The sequence below is a fragment of the Festucalex cinctus genome, chromosome 5 (assembly GCF_051991245.1).
Source record: "Festucalex cinctus isolate MCC-2025b chromosome 5, RoL_Fcin_1.0, whole genome shotgun sequence".
NCBI classification, from domain to species: Eukaryota; Metazoa; Chordata; class Actinopteri; order Syngnathiformes; family Syngnathidae; genus Festucalex; species Festucalex cinctus.
The window spans coordinates 14757935-14777469 of NC_135415.1; the positions used below are offsets into that span (position 1 = coordinate 14757935).

General features: G+C 39.1%; 3 protein-coding genes across 9 annotated transcripts in view; 2 read left to right on the forward strand and 1 right to left on the reverse strand.

The window, feature by feature from the left end:
• On the forward strand, window positions 1-15510 carry LOC144018490 (selenocysteine insertion sequence-binding protein 2-like). 2 transcript variants are annotated; one of them, XM_077520678.1, is made up of 18 exons: window positions 1-175; window positions 525-658; window positions 1122-1197; window positions 1570-1645; window positions 2990-3192; window positions 3277-3405; window positions 3695-3844; window positions 3970-4059; window positions 4135-4218; window positions 4655-4775; window positions 4847-5013; window positions 5383-5512; window positions 6280-6454; window positions 6531-6751; window positions 6933-7087; window positions 7577-7760; window positions 8270-8390; window positions 15366-15510. In XM_077520678.1, exons 1-17 carry the CDS (start codon window positions 152-154, stop codon window positions 8374-8376), a joined length of 2226 nt encoding a protein of 741 aa, XP_077376804.1. In that variant the 5' UTR covers window positions 1-151; the 3' UTR covers window positions 8377-8390; window positions 15366-15510. The 2 variants fall into 2 exon arrangements, with proteins under 2 accessions (XP_077376804.1, XP_077376803.1); XM_077520677.1 differs by lacking the exon at window positions 15366-15510 and having other exon boundaries at window positions 8270-10329.
• On the reverse strand, window positions 9720-18533 carry prlrb (prolactin receptor b). Of its 5 annotated transcripts, none has more exons than XM_077520683.1 (9): window positions 18212-18532; window positions 15977-16048; window positions 15346-15478; window positions 14294-14463; window positions 13619-13815; window positions 12515-12656; window positions 12337-12433; window positions 11975-12044; window positions 9720-11885 (listed from the first exon to the last, which is right to left on the reverse strand). In XM_077520683.1, exons 2-9 carry the CDS (start codon window positions 16038-16040, stop codon window positions 11340-11342), a joined length of 1419 nt encoding a protein of 472 aa, XP_077376809.1. In that variant the 5' UTR covers window positions 16041-16048; window positions 18212-18532; the 3' UTR covers window positions 9720-11339. The 5 variants fall into 5 exon arrangements, with proteins under 5 accessions (XP_077376809.1, XP_077376810.1, XP_077376807.1 ...); XM_077520684.1 differs by having other exon boundaries at window positions 15977-16051; XM_077520681.1 differs by having other exon boundaries at window positions 14294-14458; window positions 15346-16048; window positions 18212-18533.
• malt1 (MALT paracaspase 1) overlaps window positions 16130-19535 on the forward strand; it is a 17938-nt gene continuing 14532 nt past the window's right edge. For both annotated transcript variants that reach the window (XM_077520674.1, XM_077520675.1), the window contains exons 1-2: window positions 16130-16171; window positions 18218-18896. In XM_077520674.1, the coding sequence (XP_077376800.1) occupies window positions 18748-18896 (149 nt within the window). In that variant the 5' untranslated portion in view covers window positions 16130-16171; window positions 18218-18747. The remainder of the gene's footprint in view (window positions 16172-18217; window positions 18897-19535) is intronic.

Genomic DNA, 19535 nt, shown 5'->3' on the forward strand with positions numbered 1-19535 from the left:
CACGCTGCTGTTGGTGTCAAACGCTTGGCAGCTTCACTTGTATGCTAACCAGCAGATTGTTCAACCAACTTCCTGCCAATTTCAATTACAAAGACAATGACAGCACCGCCACGGACTCCGAGTGATTACACACGGACGTGACGGCGTAGAAATGGACAACTCGAAGATGGAGAAGGTAAAGAAGCGAGTCGGGGAAAATATCGTTGAGCTAGCGGGCTGGCTTGTTAGCTAGCTGTGGCGTTGCTAACTTTTTGGGGGAAAGATGCAAAGGCTAGTGGGTAAGCGGTTCACCGGAACCTAAGCAAAGTTGGGTTAGCTTAAAAGTAAGTCCTTTTGATTTTAGAGCAAATTAAAATGCTCAGAAATTGAGTTGATTTTCTGTCAGTTCAATAAAGTTTTGAATCAGGCTCCTCTGATTTAAAAAAAAAAATGCTATTAAAACGGCTGTCACTTTTGAACTATGTCGCATTTTAGGCTTTTATTTTATTTTAATGACGTGTACTATTTTATTTCCACTTCTGTAGGAGGGCAAAGTGACACTTGTTGAGCCGACTTGTCAACCGACGAGGAGAACCGAGTCAGCTGGGCAACAACACAGTAGCTCGAACCGTCATGTGTTCCTGCCAAACCCCCACCTGTACCAGCACAGGCCACGAGGGTAGGCTAGGCGCACCAAATAAATGTGACAGATGCGCTCATTTGTGATACAGCCAGTGATGACAAAAGCACTCACACTCAGTATTTAGGTGTATTCAGACCAGAAAGGTCCTTCCAAACGCGGACTTTTGGTGCGGTTCATATACACGCTGTGCTTTTTGCAAGTGGACTATATTTCGTAATCACGTCGACCCACGTGACGATCCGTCCTCCCATTGGACAAAAATGACGAGGGCTGTACGCGTAAGAAACCCGGAAATAGCGGAAACGTGAAATTCCGACGTGCTGCATTACTACGCTGCATATTAGTTGCGTTATTAGATGCAATATACCTGCAACAATAGTCGTTTCTTCCAGATTTTTTTTTTTTTTAGCAACTCTGAAATGTGCGCATCTGTCTGTGTGTGTGGTCTATCTCCAACAACCACGTGACTTCCTATCCATGTGTCTCCATGTGATCAAAGCAACCAGTCAGGTGGGGGCACAAAGTGGAGCCCGCCGTCAAACATTAATGGAGGCGACTTGTCCTGGAGAGCAAAGGTTAGTTGTCCAACCTTCAAGTGTGAAATTACACAACCTAGTAAATATTTTTAGATCTTTCAATTCCCCAGAAAGTGTTTATTTTGACGGCTTGTGACATCGCACTTTGGTTAAATTGCATAATTGTGTTCCCCACAATGAGTTTACTCTGTGTTAGGCCCCACGCAGGTGTGTGTGTGTATTGGGGGGGTAATTTTCACAAGACATAAAAGAGCTGTAAAGTATGCTTTAATTTTTCAGCTTGGAGGTGTTTAGACGAAAGCATGCAATTTTAAATTGTGAGCAAAAACATTGTAATATTTGTATTGCGCCTAATCGCAATTGTATCCTGTCGTGTAAACTGTTAACTCCAAGTTATTTAAACTTCCACAGGCGACAACAAAGAACAGTGACCCCCCTGTGCAAAGTGGCATCATGGGTAAAAACTCTGCCGACTCACAGAGAAGAGGTAACCCAAACGAGATTATTCATTATTATCCCTCCTAATATGATTCAGGTTAAATTGACCAAATTTAAAATTTAAAACATTAGAAAACGATAGGAAAAATGTTTGCAAATATTATACGTTATTATTAGATTTTCCAATATTTAATATATCCAATATCTGTTTTTTTTATGTTTGTTTGTTTGTTTGTTTTTTACTGTTTTTGATCCATTATTTTTTTATACCCTTTAAAAATTCTAGAATTTATTTTATTTTTTTTACATTTTACAAACATATTTTCAAATATACATTACTATCACAAAAAGGTTTTCCAATACTGTATTCACGTTTCTTTTAGTTCATCTTTATTTATTTTTATATGGAAAAACATGTAGTGTAATGTAATGTTGTTTTTTGGGCAAGGCAAGGCAAGTTTATTTGTATAGCACATTTCATACACAAGGCAACTCAATGTGCTTTACACGAGGAAAGACAACACATAAGCATCAAAAAACAATAGTTAACATTCAGAGGAAAAAAATAAAATAAAAATAGGTTACAAACTAACAATCTTAAAACATTATTCAACAAACTTTAAAAAATTTAACATAAGGAAGTTTAAAATGATAATGATAAAAATAAAAATAAAAATAATAATTAAAAAAAAACACTTAATTAAAGCTGTTTAAAAGTCCCTAATCAAAGGTATTAGAAAAAAGCAAAGTTTTTAACCTGGATTTGAAAGCATTTACACTCGGGGCTGACTTCACTTCTGTTGGTAGCTTATTCCATCTGTGTGCAGCATAATAGCTAAATGCAGCTTCACCATGTTTGCTTCGAACTCTGGGTTCCACTAGTTGGCCCAAGTCTGTAGATCTCAGAGCCCTGCTGGGTTTGTACTCAATCAGCATTTCTTGGATATATTCAGGACCCAAACCATTTAGTGATTTATAGACGAGTAGCAGAACTTTAAAATCGATTCTACAGCTGACAGGGAGCCAGTGTAAATCCTTAAGTACTGGAGTAATATGGGGGGGGGGGGTTTAGATTAGATTTTATTTTGTTATTTTTTTATAGACATGAAGTTATTCAAAGTGACCTATTTTAGTTTAACTTTAAAATCTAGGAAATAGATTTAAATATATTTTTGTTCTAATACATTTAGAAATTTTGGGGACTAACTTTCCTTTTCTGGGCAAATGTACATTATTATTAGAATTTTCTACATATTAGAATTATTTATATATTTATTAATTGCCTGATAAGTTTTTATGCATCAAAGAACCCAATATAACGGATTGTGGTTTCATTAATTTGTTGAGGGGTTTGTATTGCCAATAGATGATTGGACCCCTGCTCCGTAAACAGGTTTTAGGGACTCCAGATCGGCGAGGATACCAAAACCCGCTCAGGCCGACTTGCCCCAGTTTGAGGTGAAAATGTCCGACTTCCCGCAGCTGGACGTCGGCCCCTCCAACGCTCACAAAGAGAGCTGGGGGCCAAAAGTGACAGCAGAGAAACGCCAGCCTCCCTCAAAGTCGACCCCTCCCTGGACAGATGTGCATCAGCAGGTACTTTAGATAAATGCTAATGTGTTTTGGGGGGGTTTCTCCACAGACACGTGCTCTTTATCTAATTTTATTGGTACTACACAGGTAGGCATGAATGGATCCCCGAGTGTCCCTGACTCCCGACAAACTGACAACCTCGCTTCTACATCGTGGGCTAGCGTCGCATCTCAGCCGCCGAAAAACACCTTCCAGAAGGAAATGACCGTTGTGCTGGTCAGTGGACATATTGTATACAGTGCATCTTGAATGTTTTCACTGCGCTTAACTTTTTCCACATTTTGTAATATTACAGCCTTATTGCAATAAATGTAATTTTAAAACATCAAGACTTTTTAAATATGATGCCATCATAGTTTTGATACTAGCTGAGGCTGTAATAGCTGCCAATTATGCATCAAAAAAATCGAGCGAAGTGTTAAATACTTGCGATTTCTTAGTTGTTGATGCCACTTGCTGCTTCTAACGTAACACATTTTTGTTTTTTCCTTTCACTTCTTCACAGACGGAGGAAACGGCCGCACAGCAGGCAGAAGAGGGAACCGCGGTGGGGAGGAAAAAACGTAAGAAAAAGAAGAAGGGAAAAGAGGCAGATGATGGCACGGAAGCTGAGACGGAACATTCAGCAGTCCAAAAGGAGCCGCCAAAGATTGAGGTGAATGCATAACCTTACACTTCAATACATTTTGTATGAATTTGGGCTGTATAAAAACAAGTCAGGCAGTTGTCAGAAATGTCTGTGGTGGTTTCTATTAAAGAATTAAAAACAATGTTGTTCAGGATGAAGACGAGTTTCCGGGTTTGGCTCCAGCTCAGACTTGGTCCGATCGACTGGCAAGCAGTAGAAACACTGGAAAAGGCGGCGACGCAGTGAGTGCCGTCACACGTGGAATTCCGCAGACATTATTGTGACTGAGTAAAGTTTATGTTTTTTGTTTTACTAAGGAAAGCCAACAAGATGAAATGGTCCCAATAAGTGGGAAGAATGTCGCCAAAACGCCACATACAGAGGCAGCAAAGAAAGGACAGGTGAGGATTTTCCACTCGTAAAGTAATCCAAAAAGATGCTGATGTAAATCAAAATGTTTATTTTTTAAATTTTTTTTTTATCTAAGGTATATTTTTGGTACGTCATTTTATTCTGAATTGTCAGATTTTTGTTACAAATATGACGTTTTTGTTTAATTGGCAAAACTCCAACCAGTTCTGATTATTTTGAAATGGGTTATTATAATTGACAGACTGACTAATTGTTCAGGCCCTGCAAAAAAAATAAAAATAAAAATAGCTCAATGACTGCTCACATTCTGAAGAATGGGCCACTCGTAAGGCACCACTGTGAACATTTTTTATTTTTATTTTTTTAAGTGTAACTGCAGTACGTACAGTAGTATTTGTGTGCTCTTGTAAGTTATGGTACTTCTGTAAATGACTGTTGCTTATTTTGTGGTTCAATAATTCCCAGAAAGCAGAGAAGACCTCTGTGAAGAAAAGCAAAGCTCCCGTGCAGTTGGACATCGGGAACATGTTGTCTGTCCTGGAAAACAAACAAAAATCTCAGAAAGTCAAGCAGAATGTCATTTCAGGTGAAATTTGTGCTCCAAGCGCGGGCTATTAGTCCCGTCACAACCTGCTGAGTTTCAATATCACCCTCTAGTAGGTGGAGGTCTTCCTGTCGTTCACAAGCAAACGCCAGGCCAGAAGAAGGCGCCCTGGCAGCAGGACAAAATCGCTCACAACCCGTTGGACTCCACAAGCCCCTTGGTGAAGAAAGGCAAGCAGAGGGAGGTGCCCAAAGCCAAGAAACCCACTGCTCTTAAGAAGGTTCGCAAAATATTTTAACCTTGTTAGTTTTTGAGCGTGCTCATCTATGTTAACCCACATTTATCTGGGGGGATACATTCCAGACCCACCTGTGTTAGATTTTTTTTTTTTTTTTTTTTTTTTACTTGTTATTACTCACTTTTTAAGCACATTGTAAGTCCTTTTATCACAGAAAAAAATTGCACGCATAAAATGTGTAGAAAACACTTTTAAAGTATTTAAGTGCTGTGTGCAGTGAATACCCCTAGATGGCAGTAATGTCCAAGTTATAGAGTCATATAAACCGCTGAGTTTTGTGATATAGAAGCTCCAAATATGTGGGGGGGTTGTCGCACTGTACTGAATTCTGTTGCATTTTGTTGTCCTCAGGTCATCCTCAAAGAAAGGGAGGAGAGGAAGCAGCGGCGTTTACTGGAGGAAAGGGGAGTGCTTCCTGAAAATGATTCCACGGTCACCACTTTTGTAGCAGAAGGCGAGCGGTGTCACGCCAGTCTGACAGGTCAGTGAACATCTCATCTAATGAGACATTAAATCACATCATTTTCTTTTGTCCACCATTTTAGAAAATATTAAGGAACACGTTTTTATTATTACTAATAATAAAAAAGTGTTCCTTAATATCTACATATTATAACATATCTAATAATTTATTAGATATGTTTTTAATAGATTTTTTTTTTAAATTTATTTATTTTAAAGATGTACTGAGCACAGTCCCTTAAAACTCGGTAGTGCCCCCTGGAAAGTTAGAACTGACACAAGTGGATTTGAGATCAGTACAACTTTTGAGTTTGAGATACAGATTAACTCGTGGATTTCAGTTTGTCATGCTGATTGTGAGGAAATGCCAACACATCGGAAACCGGACAAGTCGAGGCAACGTCAAAAGCACTTTTTTCAAGCTTTTTTTTTTTTTCCTTCTTGTCGCACAAAGGTTATTTCTTTCCACAAAAAGCTTATTTTCTCAACGTTTTGGTCCGTTTTTGGTTGTCTTTCTAGTGAAACTCCCCCATATTCTACTGCAGATTATTAGAGAACGGTCAGTCAAAATGTTCTTAACTGACTGGCAGTATGAGAAACTTTGCTTGGAAACAACTTGCTGTGAATTAGGTAATTTTTTTTCGGGGCAACATAATGGTCTATAAGACCTGGTACCCATTTTGTGTCCCGAACCTTAAATTGGAGAGAGGCTGCTTCTCAACCTAATGTCATTGATATGAACATCAGAGCCATCAAATTCCACATGATTGAAAAATTTCTTCTCAGAGGAGGACGTTGGTGCCGTTTCCGGAACTGATGAGCAGCAGATAAATGAAACGGAAGGAGGGGGTGACGGAGAGCATGACCGGGCGGCGCAAGATGACGCGCAGCAGACCATACAGCAGGACCTTTCCGTCACTGTGCCGGATCGACCCAAAATCCACAGCAGGAAGTTCAGAGAGTGAGGAGAAACATGTTCGCAAAGTGCAGCTTGTGTTCGTTTGTAACGTGCGGTGTTCTATGTTTGCGATGTTCAGGTACTGCAGCCAGATGCTCAGCAAAGATGTGGACGAATGTGTGACGTCACTGCTGAAGGAGCTGGTCCGCTTCCAGGATCGCCTCTACCAGAAGGACCCCATGAAGGCCCGCATGAAGCGCAGGGTTGTGATGGGACTGCGGGAGGTCCTCAAGCACCTCAAACTCCACAAGGTCAAATGCGTCATCATATCACCCAACTGCGAGCGTGTCCAGGCTAAAGGTACGACAGTCCGTGTCCCTTTCTCAGCTTTTTGGTTATTTGACTTGAAGTGAGTTTCTGCCTGAGTAGCTAAATAAGGCCACCAAATTTTGTAAACAACGCCATAAGTTGCAGACTACAATTACATTACTGAACATATCAATTAAATCTGAGATTTACAGTGCGTGTGTATCCTTTCCAGGAGGTCTGGATGAGGCGCTCCACAAAATTATCGACACGTGCCGCGAACAGGAGGTGCCGTTCGTCTTCGCCCTCTCCCGCAAGGCGCTGGGGCGCTGCGTCAACAAGATGGTGCCCGTCAGCCTGGTGGGCATCTTCAACTATGATGGCGCACAGGTCAGTGAGCCTCTGCTCATCGCGGGAGTTATGTTTCAGACTTATATCTAAAAATCAGTAATATAACATATTTATTTGAGTAGTTTTGCCCCTCCCACACCCTTTATGTATACTGTATATTAGGGATGTAACGATAACGGCAATTTTGCAAGATTAAAACTGTCGTCGTCATGTCAAGATATTAAAATCAGGTTGATTTCCATTTGTGCAGTTCTAGCACCCTCTGGTGGCTAGTTTTTTTTTTAGTGCAGTTTAATTTTCACAAGGCATATTTTGGCCCTTCTATGCTTAAAATTCATGCAAATGGTCAGATGAAGGGGCACGTAATATGCTTGTGAACCGAGTCAATTTTTTTTTCCACAAAGAAAAACTGTGATACATAACAGGCAAAGCTTTATTAATGAACCGCGATATATTCTGGTGGAACACTATTTTAATGTCTATGTTTTCTATATTCAATGATGAGCACTTCCTGCACTGACCCCGCAGGACTACTACCACCAAATGATCGAGTTGTCTTCCGAGGCCAGGCGGGCGTACGAGGAGATGCTGGCGAGCGTGGAGCGGGCCGCCCGGGAAGAGAGCGGCGACGCAGACTTCACACACGAGCACGATGCCACCAAGCTGATTGAGCCCGCCCCGTCGGAGCCAGAGTCTCAGGAGCCGGCTTACAGTTAGTAACTTAAATGCGATTCATACACTGCTCACCAATATTGTAGTTCATGACACTAATGGAATAAAGTCAAATTCAAATTGAAAAAAATAAATAAATAAAAATCTAGAGTGCTTTCATTATAACAAAAACGAAATGAAATTAAAAATAATAATAATAATAATAATAATAATAATAAATAAATAGAATAATTAAAACAAACGAAGAAACATGCTCTACAAACTAAATGAAACTAACTGGGAAAAAAATGACCCCCGGAAAAAAAAAAAATACTATAATGAATTTAAAAATCCCTAGTTATAAACCCTAATACTCACAAAAAGTCTGGCATATTGGGTTTTGAAGTGAAATTTCAGAATGTACCAAAAATGCATTATAACCCTTACAACGTAATTTAACCATCTGTAAATTTTTGATTGCTTCAACTTTCAGTACTTTTTTCCCACAACTTTCTGTTCTCTAACAAGGAGCTGAACAGCAAAATTAATTGTAAATATGGCTTCTCTTAGGCCAGCTGTGGAGGAAGTTGCTCGAGAAGGAGTCCAACTACAAGTCGTTGAACTTTGACCCATGGCCGAGTGAATGTAACGACGAAATTGAAGACGACAAGAGTTGACATTGGCAACTCTGGTGAGATTCTCAACAAAGTAGGCTGTGATTGATTATACCAGACACAGCTTTCTTGCTCTGTACGGAAACAACCCACTTCCTTGTCACAAATTTAAATTTACACTTATCACATAACTTAAGGTGATTGCCATCCAATTTCAAGCTGTCGTTTAGTCAATTTGTGACGTACAAGCGAGCTTCAGATTCTAGTGTTGTTCCGATACCATTTTTTGGCCCCCGATACCGATACCCAGCTTTGCAGTATCGGCCGATACCGATACTTAAGTTTTGTCTTTCTGTAAAGCGCTTTGTGACAGTTCAGGCTGTTTGAAAGCGCTATATAAATAAAGTTGAGTTGATTTATTTTTTTTTTTTTCCCTCAACATGAAAAAGCTGTCCTGCCATTGGTTCAGAGCATTCAAGGGCCAATAGGATATCTTAGATTGGCATGCAGTGAACATGTCACATACCAGTGAATGTCGTGCACCAGCAAGGCACAAGATGCTGCATCCAAAATCCTATATAGGCATTGGAATTAATGGTATCGGCATGTTACTTGTGAGTAGTCACCGATACCGATACCACTGTTTTAATGCAGTATCGGCACCTCTGCCGATACCAGTATCGGTATCGGAACAACACTATCAGATACTCCTGCTTGATTGAGGGGAGAAAAAAAAAAACATTGCAATGCCCACACGTGAGGAGAATCACAGTCGCCAATGCACTTTTACCCGTTTTTTGAATGGAATAGTCAAATACAAAATAAACACACTCATGAGGAGCTGCTGTATGTCACAACTCGCTCCCACACACTCACATGACTAACTCCTGAGGCCAGTTTATTCCTTAATTTACGTATGTCGTAACTTACTTATGTTTTGATATGTTTTTCGTACAATAGTTATTTTTATTCATTAGAAACACATCAAGAAGGTTTTTTTTTTTTTGTCAAGGCAAGGTACTACTGTGCTTTGGTCTCCGGAGTGCCCATCACTTGTGAAATTACATAGCCAAGTCAATCTTTTGTTACCTATGAAACGGTAAAATTTTCTTGTGGTGGCTTAATGTGCATAAAATATATTTGCAGTCTGGACAAAGTGATCTGAACCACTACATCAAATCCAAAATGTTCAGCAGAGCTTTGTAAACAATAATTTCTTCATTTCTTGTGACCGGTTCTGTAATTCTTATTCCTGAGCTATTTTGATTGAATCATGCCACAGATTGTTAAAAAAAAAAAAAAAAAAAAAATTGGTACATGTTCCAAAGAATGTCTTACAAGCAAGAATACTTTTGTTTGTTTGTTTGTTTGTTTAAAGAAGAGCTGATGTTTCTTCGACACAGTCGTTTAACCGGTTACAATTTTATTTTTGCACGTCAAACCAGCAGGGTTTTCCCTTGTGGGCATGAACGCAATCCATTTTCAAAGGTTATTTCCTCCTAGATGCCAGAGGCTACAAGGTGTTGACACCTTTCAACCACTTGCAGTAATCTGCTCATCTTCAAACTAGCTTGAAATGTTATCCAAACAGTGAGACAGTTCATTTGAAACGCGGACCTCTCCAAAATAGCATTTGTTACGGCATACTGTATTTTCAGCTACTTGATAATGAGAGGAGACTGCTGTGTGTCTTTCAGTCATTATTTGATGTTGAAGAGCGTTCCTACCTTCACTTTACTTTGAACTTCATTGGACCAAACCAGTGGCTTAAAAGTACAAGTAATCCCGCAATATGAACCGAATGACAACATGGTTTGCCTATAGTTTACTGCAAAAACAAACTTACTTTGTGATTTTTATTTATTAGTTGTTTAAAAAAAAAAAAAAAAAGAAGTCGAGTTGTGAAAGTATTATGTATGCGAGTGTATGTAATGACATGCAATATGTGATTGAATAGTGAAAATTTTGACAAACTATTTTCAATGATGCCTAATAATAAATTACATTTTGCGCTAAGGTGTTTTTTCTGATAGTCTTCTCACAAATGAATTGCCAACACACCCGTTTTTTAGGCATTTTGAACACGACGCCCCAAAAACTCAAAAGTGCCCCCGAATGTCCTCAACATCAGTTTCACAGATCAACATGAAATGTTGTGCACTATCATAACAAAAACACGTGAAAAAGTTTTAAGTAGCAAGAAGTCCGCCATTTTTGTTTAAAGCAGCCATTTCAAACCAATTTTTGTTTTAGCTCTCAAGATAACTGAAAACAACCGTTTTTGCACACAAGTGTATCCTGGTAAAAAAAAAAAAAAGTACTGTATTTGGAGGGTCCTGGTAACCTGGCAATAGCCAGATTGATATTGTGCTTCACTCAAGAGAGTTCTCCTCAATATCCATCTGGTACCTCTCCACGGTATTTTGTTTGGGAAAGGTGGGACATTCTGTGTAATAATTCGAGCTGTTTGGACAATGTGGCATTGTACACGTTTGTTTTAACCAATCACGGCCACGGATGAAAATTTCGTCTTCGTTCTTGTCGAAGGGGGGGAAAAGCACAAACATCTTACCAGCTAGAAGTGCATGAAGCGCCTCGGCTGTTCAACATTCAACAAGGAAACGGTGAGTAATCCTGCAAGAACAGAATTAATTGTAGCAGCCATTCGTCCATGCTAGGTTTGTTTGTTAGCACCTGCGTCGGCACTGGCTTCCTGGTTTCGTGACAGTTGCATTTCCCGCCCCCAAACACAATGTTGCTATGTGATTGGTCACAGCAGTACAAGATATATTCGCCGGAGTTTGTGAACTCACAAATACCACAAGAATTCATCTTGCAAGAGCAAGGTTAGGGTTCTGGACCTCACCACCTCCAAAACACAAGCCAGTAGCGCCCCTTGGCAAGTTTGGGGGATTTTTTATTTATTTTTTTCCCAACCCCAGTTTCATGATCGACACGACAGAAGACTTGGTACACACCTCTTCTGTTTAAAACATAACCCCATGGCGGACTATCCTTCAATTGTTTTATCCGAGAGGTGGAGTCAGGATGGCGTCTACGTATCCGCCATCGATGAGATCGGCGTCCGTCTGAGGGTTACTGGGTGGCAGCTTCTTGAGGCAGTCCAACTGGTTGCTCTTTTCCTGAAGCAAAAGCATTTCACTGTCCACCACCTTGCTGTAGTCCTCGCGGAGTTTCTCAGGTCTGGGAACGTCCACGCTCTCAAGGAGGAAGATGTTGTCAGATGTCACGTCTTTGACTCTGCTGTAGTCCAACTCGAGCTCCACATGTGCCTCAAAGTCCACGTAGCTGGAGTGGATGGATAAATTGCAGCTGCAATCCTCCTGGTTGACGGTAGGCGTCGTTTTCAAGTCCTTGAAGTTCTGCTCCGCTCCGTTGTCCTTAGAGCTGAAGCTGGTAGAAATCACCAAGCTCCTCTGCTGAGTCCCTGCAGTGTTGTGGTCTGATACGATTAGGTAGTCGTCGTCGTCTATGTAGTCGTTCCAGGCCATCGCAGGAGCAAAGTCCTGCTGGATGATCAGCGCGCTGGCGAGATCTTGGGCTCGCCCGCTCTAGAATGAAATTTTGGCGTTAATTCAATCATGCTATGGCTCCAATTTGAACGGTGTGGGGGGTGGTGAGGGTTATTTTGAAAACCAACCTTGACAAGCTGGAAGTCAACCCCTCGAATCTTTGGACCGGGAACAGGCGGAAGCAGCGACTGTATCACACTGAGGGAAAACAAACCGCCACTTGAGTATCTGTAGTTGCTTTAATTAATACCAGTTAGGATTCGCACAGATTTTTCTCTTCTTTGCTATCCTGTGTGAAAGGTACAAATGCGGGATGTGGGCTAACGTTATGCCTCTGGTGCACCACTTAAGTTGGAATGACCGAGTCGCCTTCACACGGCCATTGCGCCTTTGCGAGTCTGGGACAGGTCAGCAACAGTCAATTTCAACACAAAGCGCGGCGAGTGTTAAACGTCACATTCTGAGCTGGAGATATTGACGGGGGACGCACCTTTTCCTCTTCATGACCACGATGCAAAGTGCTGCGAGAAACAAAAAGCCAGAGAGAGCCAAAATCGACATCCAAAAGGGTTTCTCCTTCCGAATACCTACAGGAGAACAGGCTACACTGATTAATCAAATAGTCTTGACGAGAGTCTTGCGTCAAAGAAAAAGATGTACTCGCGCACTGTTTGGGATATTCACATAGGAGGCGTCAGTCCAGGAGCTCCAGGCGCTATAGTCCAACCGGCAGCGCACCTGGACCACGAACACGGTCCCGGGATGGACGCCGTAGAGTGTGAATTGGGTTTGCCTACCAGCCTTGTACTCCTAGAATATGAAGTACACAACAGATGAGACAAAATGGCGGTCAAAATAAGGCTTTCATAGCTAAGTAAGAAGTAGAAGAAATGAAATCATCCAGTCATTGTTGGCTCCATTATATATTGGGTCTTCAAATGGATTATAGACCAACTGTGCATTTATGTTATCCATGTCTTAAGTCAATGCCTGTTACCAACTTTAGAGCCAATCGGGGGTAGAACAAATACATTTTTGGGTATGGAGCATTTAATACAGTACAGGGAGAATTTAGGTGTGAAGAAATAAATGTCATGCACTGTAGCTACAAGTCTACTTTATATACTGTACAGTGCAGCTCAGCCTCTCTGTGTAGACCTAGCATGGACTACACAAGACTATCCCAGCCAAAACTATGACAAACTAGACAATTCTAGACTAGACTAACACTATACTGTACTATACTAGACGAAACGAAAATAAACTGTGTAGCATCAGGAAAGCCTTGACAAGACAATTCCTGACTAAACTATGATGAATTTGATCATAGCAGGTAGAATAGATGAGACTAACATTATGCTAAACTATGTACGACGAGGATAGACTTGACTATGAAAGACTAGAAAAGACTATTGATGCTTGACTAATTAGGCTATGACAGACTACTACTTGATTAGAGTGACATACTAGACATGACTACGCTAGACAGTGTAAGGACTAAAATGGACTTGACAAAAAGACAGCACCAAGAGTGATCTGAACCATGATTTTTTTTTCTTTTTTAAATTTTTGTATTATGTTGTCCGCCAAAATCTAATGGAGTGTTTCCCAACCAGTGAGCCATAAGAAATGATCCAATTTCACGTAGTTTAGCACAAAGAAGAGACTAATTTACTACGAAGGATTTTTCTAATGTACTGTATGTTCTTTGGCTCATTATGGTTTGGAAATACTTGACCTGATTGGTTCATTTTCTGCTTCAAGACTGGCACCTTCCAGTTGTTGGTATGTCCTCCTCCTCGTCGTCGTTGTTGTTGTTGTTGTTGTCTGGCTCTTAGTTGATATTCCAGTGTGACCCAACCGGACTTGGTGTCCACATTCCGGGGATGATCCCAGCTCACGTGCAGACTCAGACTTTCCTCTCGGTCTTCTGCCTTTAGCGTGACGTGTTCGGGTGCATCAGGCTTCACTGAAATGATGGAAGCAGAGATTGTTTAACAGTTTGATTTTTTTTTTTTTTTTTTACTATTTTGATTTGGATTTTTACCAGTGGTTTGTGGTTTAAAATGTATTTTAAGGGACACTAATGCCTTGTTAATATGCTTTCTTACAGAACCAAAACAAAGGGATTTTGTAATTGGATCTACATGTTGTTTCACACCCTGTACAGACCAGTTGCGCCTCATTCTGCTTAATTTCTTTTAGAACTGGTTCTGAGTAATTCAATTCCTAGGAATCATTTGTTTACTTGCCTAACAGTTCTGCTTATCAATTTGAATGATGACATCAAGCGTAAGAAGTGTATTTTTGTTCTAACTTTTCCAACATGGCTAAAACAAAACAAACACACTTGAAATTATGTTTCATATTATATAATATCAATAATATCGGATATGTAACGATATATAATCAAGTTCAGCTTATCCCTCCCGTTTTTTGAGGCTCACCGATATCCATCACGTCGACTTTTAACTCATCCGAAGTGGAGTTTCCCAGGGCGTTGGAGGCCACCACTGTCAGGTAGTAGTCCACCCAAATGGACGTGTAGTTCCTGTCAAAGAAGCAGGCGTTGCTCCCGGCCGTGCGGTAGTCTGGACACTCTTGTGTTCCCTCTGGTCTAGACAATCAAACAGTTTTGGCCATTCGAAGATTATTTTTGTATTTATTTATTTTTTATATATACACAGCACAAAGACAAAAAAAGCATATAAAAACAAAATTGCAGTCGCTAGTAAAGTTAGCAAGTTATGAGCTAAATGCTAGCATGAAGTGTAAATTGTTTTTTTAATAGAAAGTTGCTAGCCGACATCTTTAATTATTAGCATGCTAACTTTGACTAATTATTGAAAATAAGTTGACATTCAAAATGTATCAGACAAATTGTTGACTATGCAATTAGTAAAAGGTGTATTTATTTTTTCTTTTCATTTTTGAGGGTATATTACAGAAATCTTGGCTAGCATCTTTTGCTGAAAGTTAAAGGCTAACGTGCTTGGGTTCCGGAAACGAGTCATGGAGTCTAATAAAAGCCCACGATAACAGCAGTAATTAATTTTATTTAATCTAATCTGAGCCCTGGGAATAAAAATGCTACCGTTAGCATATTAAAAGTCTTGTGTTAGCCTGCTAACATTACTAAATTCAGCAAAAGGGATCGAAAAGAAGTACAAAGAACATTTTAACGACAAAATAATTAAAAAGACTCATTTATATATAAAAGTATAACAGCAATTCGCCATTTGGAAAATCAGTTACAACTTCTAAACTGTAGTAACATAGGTAAATATCAAGTTTTTAGAGACGAGGTGTTTGATTTTACAAAATTGTTCTTGGCCCCTTCGCCAAGATGTACCTAGAGGTCTCTCATTTTTTGGAGCACTCTTCTACTGGTAGAGCAAACAGACGCTTTGATATAAGGCTTCCCAACACTCAGTTGATAGTGAGTCGCAACACACGCAGACGTTGCCGCTGATTGTTACCGTATATGCTGCCTCCTCACCGTTCTCTCTGGTAGTATAGGCGGTGCGTGGTGGGAAGTCCTCCGTCGATGCCTGGCTCCCACCAGCAGGTGAACGTCTCCTTGTCCGGCGACCGGCAGCCGAGCAGGACCGGTCTCCCCGGCGGAGACCTGCCTGGCAACCAGTGTACCTTGTGACCTTTGAACTGTACAACTCAAGTGAGTCAAAAAATATTTTCAAGAGCGAAAGTAAAAATAAAGAACTGAGGTAATATGGTTGCATAAGTGTCCACACCCGATAAACTGGATTTAGAATTGACCAGTCACACCAGCCATCATTCCAATAGGGGTGTGTAGACTTTTTATATTCACTATACAGTATATGTGTGTATAAATGTCTATTTTTTTCTATGTACTGAATGTTTGTGTGTACTTAAAGGTTTATATTTTGGGTATGCCCATTATTTGAATACTTTTATATAACAGATAACCTATGTTTGTATTAATACATAAAGTTTTTACTTCTTCCAGTCATTTTGAACGTTGTTAACCTGATCCCACACTTGCCGAAGTAATATTCAAATGTTTTCTGAAAGCAAGAAATATGAAATGTCCCTGGACCCAAAAGCGTTTAAGAAACCCCACTTTGGAACCCCCGTTAACACAAACTGACTGTTGCAACGGGCAGCCGAAAGCAGCATAGTTACGATCGTGGCAGCACACGTGTCACTCTTCATCCCGTCACCTGCTGGCACAACAGAAAAAGTGACATCACACACTTCTGTGGTTAACATAACAACATGCCACTTGGCTTGTCAAGGTGTTTGGAGCACAAACAGCAAGTAAAAGGCGCGTGACGGGCAAACAGGTTGGCATTGTTTTGTATGTTAACCGCAGAGGTGACAAGACTCTTCACATGCGAGACAAAAAAGTACAGACTCAATTATACTTAATTGCAACAGTAAAATAATTTAATACAGACTGAAATGTACAAAAAAATGTGACTGAGGTGACAAGGTACTCAATTTCTGTACTTAAGTTAGAATGAGATGCACAAAAGTATTTAGTGTAACCACCACTGTACTATTTTTGTACTTAGTGACTTCCACTATCTGAGTAGTAACGTGAACATGTACTTGACGACACTTTTTTTTTTTTTAAGGCAAAATTAACAAGAGCCATGGAAGGAATAAAACACTGCTGCTGTGCTCATTCATTTTCTTCACATTTCATCTGTACAGTTACTAAGCAACAAAAAGTAGTTTTGGTGGTGAATGAATGTCAGAGGAACACTAATAGTAGTTATGCATAAACAAAATGTAGCCGTAATAGTCAGAATCAACAAAAACAACAAACATAAAACGTTTTTTTCCGCGTGAAATTGTTGTTTTATGTTTTATGAAACACCAAATTAATGTAAAATAGGAATATAAGTAATATATGTTTATGGTTTTTAGTGTGAAATAGTTGTGTGCATAGCACTTGTAAAATGCAAGTCGGTATTAATTAATAGAGATGTTTTCCTGTAGTTTGATATTTTACCAGTCATGCAACTAATATAAACTACTAAATGTTTTTTTTTATATACACTTAATTTAGTGTCATTAATTATTTGTATTTTGTTGATTACCAAATATCTGCAAGTAATATTTAAAAACGTCAAAATGTGCAACTATTTTTTTTAAATGTAATTTTTTTTATATATATTACAAAAGCAGTTAGGAAGCATTAAGTCAAATTCTAATACATAAAATAAGTTACATTTTTGTAAAAATATTTCTTGTTTTATTTTCAAAAACAAAGTTATACATTTTACATATTTAAACATTTAGAGGGTCAAAATATGTCCTGTTTTCTTACAAAAATGTCATGTTTCTTAAATAAAATTAAGACTACAGTTTAAATGTCAACATTATTGTCATGAATTGTTTTGCGCTCTATTTCTTTTTTCCCATTGAATTCCCATTTTTATTCCTTAGACAATAGTCATGCGACTGATGATATATATATATATATTAGAGCTGTCAAACGATTACATTTTTAATCAGATTAATCACATCGTAGAATTTTGATTAATCATGATTAATCACTGACTTAAAAAAAGCTTTTTTCCCAACATTTTTGTCCGCTGCACACGCTCATCCTGCTTTTTCTAATCAATTAATTATTTGCATAATTTAAAATGGGGAAAAAATGACCTACGGCATATGTAAACATTTATTAAATGCTTTATTTTAATGCATGTAGTTATGTTTATTGCTCAAACCCCAACAGCTACCTTTAATGTGACCATCCACTGTTGGCTTAAAAGGATCATCTGCGGTCAAAATTAATAGTGCGATTAATCTGTGGTAATACAAAAATTAATGCGATAATTTTTTGTGATTAATTTTTACAAAATAATTATTTTTTTCCTGTTTAATGTTATGTCATGAAACAGTACTATTGCTTATTCACCTGAATTTTTGTTCACTGTTTTTTTTATTAAATTTCTGCTTTGTCTTATAAAAACAGGGATGCAACTCCCCCATTTTATTGCTGAAAAGTCAGAAAATCTTTTTTACAGTTTACTTTTTTTTTTTTTTTTACAGAATCTCTCTTCTGTTCTGTTGTCTAAAAGGTCACGCATTTAATGTAAAAGCTTTTTTTTCACTATTGTATTTTTGTTGTGATATATTTTTTAAGTTTTTTCCCCTTTGAAATGTTTCCTGTTATATTTCTAACAAAAACATTCACGCAACTAATACAAACAAAAGATTATTTCTCTTTTCTGACCTAAAAAACAAAACAAAACAAAACAAAAAAAAACTAAAGGAAATTTGCATTTGTGTTGTATCCCCGGCCTCGCAAAGCATATTTTTAATTTGAATACATTAAAAATGCAGTGATGCGTTGAGACGTACTGTACCTCCAGGCCCGTCAATGAAAGCTTGTCGAGCTCCACAACAACACCGACTGAGGACTACATGTAGGCGGACTGGAACGCGGCAGGGGTGGGCGAAGAAACAAGCCTCTTCTCGCCGGAAGGCTCCCCCATCCTCACAGGTGTCAATGGACGTGTCGGAACGCACCTGGGGCTAGGATCTTGTATTACGGGAGAGGTGATGTTTGGACCACAACCATGCTTTTATGTGAGCACGCCTCACACGATTGTAATGATCTCATACACATTTGTTGGGAAAAAAGAAAATCTGTATGTGTGTGTGTGAGAGAGATTGAGAGTTTCCAATCCTCGCTCGGATTCCGCTCGCTTTCGTGAGTAGTGAGTCATCTTCACAAGTAGTCGATCTTGGGAGGGGCTTCGCCAAAAGTGGGAGTGGCCGCATCCCCTATTGGATTGCTTCTTTCCCGGAAGTGGACCACTTGTCGCCTTTCCTCAAAATGAAATAACTTGTGCGTAACTTTTACATAAATAATTTTTTATCAACTGTGTGGCTTTCCGTCATGGCGGCATCTCTGGAGCGCTCGGCCAAGCTCAACCCGTTGAACGCGGAACTGAAGAAGCTGTGCGACGTGTTGGACCGAAGCCCCGCTGGCAATGGATGGCGAAGACTCGGGGAGATAGTGGCCGAGGACCGGCGCTTCAGAGTCAGGTACACATAAACAAATACCCAGGAAGCATCCTTTGTGTTCGTCTTTACACAACTGGACGTTATGTCATGATGTCATGTCACTAATTTATTGCAACTCCTTAACGTGAATAAGTAGTCTAAAAAGTTCAATAAGTGTACAGACTCTGATAATGTGCAAAAGTTACTTAATTCTCTTACTTGTACTTGTACAAGTACTTATTAACCCTTTAAATTACACTCTGAAATGTGAAATAAATTATTTTTACATTCATTTATACAGACCCGACAAAAGTACTCACACACTGTACTTAAATACTTAAAGATACTTGTTAAATGATAGTACTGCGTCAACTCCTTCACTTAGTATATAGAAGTACATATACTTGACTTAAAAAGACAAAGTGCAAAAAAAAAAAAAAAAAAAAGTACAGCCATTGAAATGTAAAAGTAAAAAAAAAAACTTTTTTTTTTTTTACTGCCAATTCTAAAACGGAGTGGTAAAAACAGAAGTACTGATTCCAGTTGATGTACTTACTTAAATATAAAACGTCCAGACTGTAGTGTATTCAACTACAAAAAATAAATAAAAAATACAGTCAATTGTCCACAATGTCCATTTTAATGACTTTGCCCAATGAAATCAATTTACATGCACTCAAA